The sequence below is a fragment of the Monopterus albus genome, unplaced genomic scaffold (assembly GCF_001952655.1).
Source record: "Monopterus albus unplaced genomic scaffold, M_albus_1.0 scaffold39.1, whole genome shotgun sequence".
Classification (NCBI taxonomy): domain Eukaryota; kingdom Metazoa; phylum Chordata; class Actinopteri; order Synbranchiformes; family Synbranchidae; genus Monopterus; species Monopterus albus.
Window position 1 is genome coordinate 1,035,748 of NW_018127919.1, and position 7,091 is coordinate 1,042,838.

General features: G+C 46.0%; 1 protein-coding gene across 3 annotated transcripts in view; it reads right to left on the minus strand.

The window, feature by feature from the left end:
- Positions 1-7,085, minus strand: part of il13ra2 (interleukin 13 receptor, alpha 2) — a 14,978-nt gene extending 7,893 nt beyond the window's left edge. For 2 of the 3 annotated variants that reach the window (XM_020599020.1, XM_020599022.1), the window contains exons 1-8: positions 6,491-7,085; positions 6,212-6,292; positions 5,561-5,712; positions 4,735-4,888; positions 4,492-4,612; positions 3,950-4,134; positions 3,687-3,841; positions 3,102-3,243 (exon numbers count right to left, since the gene is read on the minus strand). In XM_020599020.1, coding sequence (XP_020454676.1) covers positions 3,102-3,243; positions 3,687-3,841; positions 3,950-4,134; positions 4,492-4,612; positions 4,735-4,888; positions 5,561-5,712; positions 6,212-6,284 — 982 coding nt within the window. In that variant the 5' untranslated portion in view covers positions 6,285-6,292; positions 6,491-7,085. The remainder of the gene's footprint in view (positions 1-3,101; positions 3,244-3,686; positions 3,842-3,949; positions 4,135-4,491; positions 4,613-4,734; positions 4,889-5,560; positions 5,713-6,211; positions 6,293-6,490) is intronic. The other variant, XM_020599021.1, reaches the window with a different exon arrangement.
- Positions 7,086-7,091: the final 6 nt, after the last annotated feature.

The following is a 7,091-nucleotide window of genomic DNA, read 5'->3' on the forward strand; positions in this document are numbered from 1 at the left end:
TCTTTTTCCTACCACTCAACTTTCTGTTAACATGCTTGGATACAGCACTCTGTGAACAGCCAGCTTCTTTGGCAATGAATGTTTGTGGCTTACCCTCCTTGTGAAGGGTGTCGATGATTGTCTTCTGGACAACTGTCAGATCAGCAGTCTTCCCCATGATTGTGTAGCCTAGTGAACCAAACTGAGTGACCATTTTGAAGGCTCAGGACACCTTTGCAGGCGTTTTGAGTTGACTAGCTGAGTGGCATGCAATTCTAATTTATTGAGATAGTGATTTGGTGGGTTTTTGTTAAATGTGGGCCAAAATCATCACAATTAAAAGACCCAATGGCTTCAAATACTTCAGTCTGTGTCAGTACTGAATTTATATAATACACGAGTTTCACTATTTGAGTTGAATTACTGAAATAAATGGACTTTTCCACGATATTCTAATTTATTGAGATGCACCTGAATACACCCTGTCTTCCGTCGCCTCTTTGCTGGTTCATTCCGATGTCAGACCCGGACGTTCACCGCGATCTTCGCCTAGCTCATGCTGTCTACTACAGGTTGTCTACGCCGTCTCACCCCATGTTTTCTCCATGTTTCCTGGTTTGTTTTTTCTGTTATGTTCCGCTCTAAGTATTTAGGTTTGGTTTGGCCACCTCTGCGTTTGCAGTGCGCTACTTCTCTGTGTAGCTGACGGCTCACCTGCTCCTCCTCTGGTTCCTGTGTCCCTCCTGTTGCCGGCTCTCCTCCTTCGTCTTCCGGTTCATGTGCCCCTCCTGGTCCCTTCGTCCTCTTGGTTCCCCGGTTGCTCCCTACCTGCTCGGAGCCTGCTCGTCTTCCTGCCAGCCAGCACAACCTGTGTTTGTGGAATAAACTGCTTTCTTTAGTTCCTCTTCCTCTAGTCTGTCTGCTATTGGGGTCCACACCATACACATGCTGCCTGGCCCTAACAGAATGAACCAGCCTTACCCGACCCCAGCAGACACTCGCCGGGAGCTGGGGGGACTCATGTGGGTGAAGGGGTTCCAGCACATGCTGCGCTCACTTAGGGAGGCCCCGTCCCATGAGTACCTCCATCCCCACGCAAGCCCCCGTCCTGCTACTGCTAGGCCCTCCCTCTCTCAGACTCCATGGCCCATCTATCCCTCCATGAGAGCAGGCGTCCTTCACATTTCCCCGGTCTCTGACCATGTTCCAGTGCCCACTGATTTTGACCCCTCACCTTTTTTCCCCCCCGGTACCAGGTTGGCCCTCTGTCCTGGAGGTCCTGGAGCAGGGAAGAGTAGGAAGAGGGGCAGACACCAGCCCGCTCCCCAGCAGCCGCTGCTGCTTTCTGAACCCCAGCCTGGTTCCCCACTGCAGCCTCATTCCCGGCCCGCCCCCAGGCAGTGGCCACCTCGGTCAGCTCTCTGGTCTGGTCACGGTGGCGTCCCCGCTGACTCCCCGTACCCCTGGTGTGCCGACAATGGCGTCTCCGCCAGGGCCCAAAGCAGTCAGTGCGCCGACGCCACCCCAGTTCCAGTACCTGGTCCCGAGAGGCTCAAGGGCCCAAAGCAGTCAGTGCGCCGACGCCACCCCAGTTCCAGTACCTGGTCCCGAGCGGCTCAACCAGCCACCTCAGCCGGCGCCCTGGCAGTGGCCGCCCTGGCCTGATTATGACCATGTCCCCGCTGACTCCCTGAAGCCTTGGTGCGCTGACAAAGATGTCCCCACCAGGGCTGGAGCTAGTCAGTGTGCCGTCAATGGGTCACCGGCCGGACCCTCAGTTTCTGCTCCTGACTCCAGGCGGTTCGGCCGGTGCGCCGATGCCACCTTGGTGTCTGTTCTTGTGTCCGTTCTGGGTCCTGTTCCCAAGTGGGTCGGCCGGGCTGCCACCTCCATTCCTGGCCCTGTACCCGAGCAAGTCTGCTGGCGTGCCGACGCCGCCTTTGTTCCCACTCCAGGTCCTGTTCCCGAGTGGGTCGGTCCCATTCTCGTTCCTGAGCGGGTCAGCCGGCGCGCCTACGCCACCTTTGTTCTGGTGCCTGTTGAACTGCGTCGAAGTCATCCTCCAGAGCAGCCTCCGGAATGTCCTCCCCGGTTCTCGATCTTGTCCGGTTGATGATGGCTGTCGTCTTTTGTTTGTATTTTGTAGTGTGGCTGTGTTCTTTGGTTGCCCGAATTGTTTCCCCGGTCTTTCTCCCTGGGTTTCGTTGGGTTGTCCTGTGTTTGGCCGGTGTTTTTTGTTGGTCGTGGGCTGGGGCCGGTGTTGACGGCCTTGTGGCCGTCTGTTTCCCCGCCTCCCTCCCTGCTCGGCCCTGTTTAGGTTCATCTAGTCTGTCTGCTATTGGGGTCCACACCATACACACGCCGCCCGGCCCTAACACATTCATGTTAAAGGATAGTTTCCAGTTGTTTTTGTAATGGCTTGTATTACATGGTGATAAGATACTGTATATTAGGGCCTATATTGAGGATCCATGCATCTGAGCTGTATGTGTCCATGTTCATTTCAGTAATTTGAAGAGGAAGCGCCCCTGCAAGTAGCAGAAGGGTTGTACTTGATCTCCTCATTAAAACGGGTGTGCTTTGGGCATCGCATGCAATTATCCAATCAATGTGTAACCTCACATCCCCTTTAATAAAGGTGTGAGTTTACACCTTTGGCGGATTGCTAGCCAGGTTGGACATCAGATTTTCCACTGAGTTAATGGATCTGCTTGTGCTTGAGAAGGTGCACGATCACTAATCAAAATGGTATTTATTATAAATACATATATAGTGATGTGCGCAACACCCAATTAACACAATGCCATCTTTTATTTTTTAAGTTTTGCGTGTCCTGCACAGTGAATCCCAGGGTAAATCAAGCACAGTGCACGAGCATTGTGCACAAACCTAGGCAAGCACTCATCACAACAGGTCAACAATCGTTCATCTGGGCACAGCTGCTGGCACAAAGTTCACAGACTGCTGCTTGGTAAAAAGGCAACATGATGCACATGCCATGAAAACAGTATTTGCACAGGTAGGAAATTAGGAAACAGATGCGCTACCCACATCACATTTGTTGCAAGATGGAGCCCCTAGTGTTTTCAATGCAATGCTGTAGTAAACTAAATCATCCTTACCCAGATGGCAGGATGGATGACTCCACTCACTCCAAAAGCTTTTGTCTGCACAATACTTGTGCAATTTGGACCGAATCCTGAAGCAGTCTCTCTCATGAATGGAGGTCAGAGCCAAGCTTGTCTGTTTGGTTAAAATCTGCTTCTGAAAATAATTTTTATTAAAAAAAAGTATAGAAGATGAGACTTGAATTGAGTAAAAGTTAGATTTACAAAGTCAACATTTTCATGTCCAAATCATCTTAAAGCTGAATTAAATATGATTGAGAGAATCAAACAAACACAAAGAATTAACATTGGAAATTACAGAAAATTAGCATGCAAAATTATGAGATGCACTAGTTTAACCTCTAGAGTCCCTGCGTCCTCATATGAGGACCGCACAGCTTGGGTTTCCAAAGCTCAGGACTCTAGAGGTTAAAGAAGATTGTCTTGCAGTTTTAAAATTGTGTTATTATTCGATTCTTCCCTGTATGTGTATTTTGACTCTCACAGCAGTCTAATCCTGTTTACTGTAAGTGGCTCTGCAGTGGCCATCACTCTTGCATTTATTTAAGCTTTTCAAAAACAACTGTAACTGAACCATACTGATGTGATTTTTCCATCAGGCCCCTCTTGATTGTGTTCCACCTCCCATTCTAAGCAGTGTCCAGGAATCCACTCATTAGGATACTCCCAGTGAATTTCCAGCTGCGTGTCTGGAACCGTTTTCAGATGCAGTTTCTCTGTGGTTCCAGGCTTCACTGCATAAACATTCAAACAAGAAGAGACAAGTGATTGTGAGAAAGGGATCATCATGACCACATCAAATTACATCATTGTACTACTCCCAAAGGCAAATATGCATGTACCATGGTTTTGGATTTGCAGGGAGATGAATGTTGGTTTCAGGGTCCCTTCACGAGAGGAGCCATTTAGACAGAAGTTAATATCAGTGAAATCAGGGAGATATGTCCCTGTAAAGTTGCAGCCGACCCTGACTCCACCTGAAATGACGTATTTTGGACATTCCTCTGACTGTTCCAGCTTTTTGTGCCTGAGGAAGAGACAAACCAGATAATACACATAATGTGTTTACAGTTGCCTGTCTTATCCATTAATATTGTTATTTCTTTGCACAGGTAAACAACTGTAGGCGACGTTGAGTAGAAAACTGCTTTATATAAAAGTGTTCTAAACCAGTCTGTGGATTATATGTGTAACTGTAGCACAGTTATAGGAAAGACAATGAACAAATGAAGGTAAAAGGCACAGCTACAGACACACTGCAGCATGAAATGTCTCCTGGGCTTTCAGGTGCAGAAAGGGATTCTATGATTGTCTATGCAAAGTCCAACCAATAGAAGTAGAAATATTGTGTTCAGAACCAAAGGTCCGTGGCTATATGATGTACCAGAAATATAGACTTTGCTCTGAGTTCACTGGCATCTTTGAGCTTCTTCCCCAGTGACACTCCATGTACTCCATGTTATGAAACACGCAGACAAAATCCTGGACAGCAGTACCCACAACACCTGGAGGTAGAAAGGTCCATTTTAAATCATGCATTTCTCAACATAGCCAGGAATTTATTAATGACTTTCTTTGATTTTTTTTTTTTACGTTTTCTATGCGTCTGTAGACCTTGATGACTGACCTGCAGGAGGCTTCTGGATCAGTTCAGTGTAGTTTGTGCTCATGATCATAGTACCATTGGTGCAGGGTCCACTCAGCAAGGTGTATACTTTCACTCTAACATCTTTCATCAGATCAAACTGGGCACTGTATGATCTCCTAGATGTCCTGATGGCCTTCCAATCCAAAAATCATAAACCATTTATTCAGGTTACATTTAGGTGAATTAGCTTTATTACAAAAATCAACAGAGATGCCACATGACAGTAAGACTTGGCTGAGGTTTGTATTGTTTTTAAATCCTGTTTAAGCAGATGCAAAACCCATGTACATCTTCCCCTTCCTCAAAAACTGAGCTGAACTGCAGGATGTTCTCCAAGAATCAACAAGCCTCTGGGCGGTGTAAAACTGAAATTGTATAAACCTGCTGTCTTCCAAATAAAACATATCTTTATGACGTTTCCCTGCCAAACAAAACAGCACATTAAATTTGCATGTAATGAGATAAATAGCTCCCTACACTGCCTGAGGACATGGCTGCGGAAATCATTCCGTCTGTAGCAGTGCTGGGCCTGTGAGCTAATATTTTAATCACTTCAAACAGATCTAGTGTCCTTAACTTAAGGAGAGATCATGCAGATTAGCTTGTCACATAGAGCCTTATTTTAGAGAAGTGTTTACTATACAAAGGTGCATAGATATACTGCTGTTAAATCTGTAATTTCATGTCTGATCTCATTCCTTGCCTCCATTTAATTTACTGTAGCCAATTTTGTTAGTGAGGCAGGGAGGGAATAGACAGGACAAGTGCCTGCATGTAGGATTTGAATACACTGGTAAGCACTTACAGTCCATCTGTTCCTGTATGAGTTGAAGTACTCCACTTGATACAGTACTGGACACTCCGTCATATTGATCAAGCTGGCTGGGGGGCTCCATGTAATCTCGAGATGTCCAAAATGGCCAGGGTCTATTATCACAAGTTCCTCAGGAGGATCCACTGCAGGGGGAAACGATATTTATTAGAGTGTGCTGTGTGTATCTGGCGCAAAATCCTTTTTAATAAGTTCATGTTCAGTCTTTGAATAGCCACACTTTCATTAGGTCATCAGCAACATACATTGCAATTGCTTGGAAGCTACACCTGCTGGCAACCATCCTCCGAGTCTGTTGCTTTTTTATTATGTGCCATGTCAGAAACGACGCGCGATGTGGCCGAAAAGTGTTTAGTGAACTCAATTAAAAGGCCAGACGAGAAAGTGTTGAACAAAAACCGTCTTTTTAATAAGAGAACTAAAATTAAACTAAACAAAACCATACAAGACAAGGTGAAACACAAAGCTCACGGTCGGTATCAGTCCGAGGTCAGAGCCAGCAAACACATACATCCAGGGGAATCCTAAGTTCGCTGGTTTAGTTCGTTTCCACTTTACATTAAGGATTTCCGTTTGTGGTGTGAAGACTGAAGAGTTGCCTGCTATAAATTAAACTGGACCCACCTTTAAGTCCACAGCAATAACTGATGTTCCGCCAGGATATTATGAGCAGCATCAGTGCAGCTATACTCGCCATCAGTCTACCTGGACAACCGAGATTGAAAACACACAATAGGGGCTATAACTGCACCGAGTGAGCTCAATTTCAAATTTGCGTTTAAATTGACATCTAATTTATTTAGCAGATCAGTAAAAGCAAGGAAACATCGTAAAAACTTTGGAGATGTCCAAAATACCATCACAATGCAGTAAACAATGCTGAAACAAAGTGAGCAGCCTTGCCTGTGCGTAAGAGAGCGCGTTTTCCGTCTGTGGGTTCAGGCAGGGTTAAGGAGAATGACCCGGTGTGGCAGGACTGGAACTTTTATATGTTGTTCTTGTGGAAGTCCTGTGGAAGAACCTTGAAAATCTGAATGAAACGGGATACCAGCGCGGTCTTTTCCTCCAAAAATAATGCCTTGTCCTCAGATGTCTCTGGGCGTGAAGGGAGGTGGCAATAATTCAGTCCTTAGCTGAAAGAAACATGGCTTATAGGGATTCCACAGACACATTAAATAAACCAGACAATGGGAATTTCCTGAAAGAGGTGGAGCTTATGGCCAAATTTGATCCAGTGATGAAGCAGCATGTCAGTAGGGTGGAAAGTGGAGCTGGCAGTCATGTACATTATCTTGGCAAAACAATCCAAAATGAACTGATAGACTCCATCAGTTCTAAAATAATAGAACACATTGTGACAGAGATCAAAATATCCAAATATTTCTCCATCATTTTAGACTGCACCCCTGATCTGAGTCATAAGGAACAGCTCTCTGTCATAGTCAGGATAGTGTCACAAGAAGACATTCCTCAAGTAAAAGAGCATTTCTTGGGCTTTCTTGTG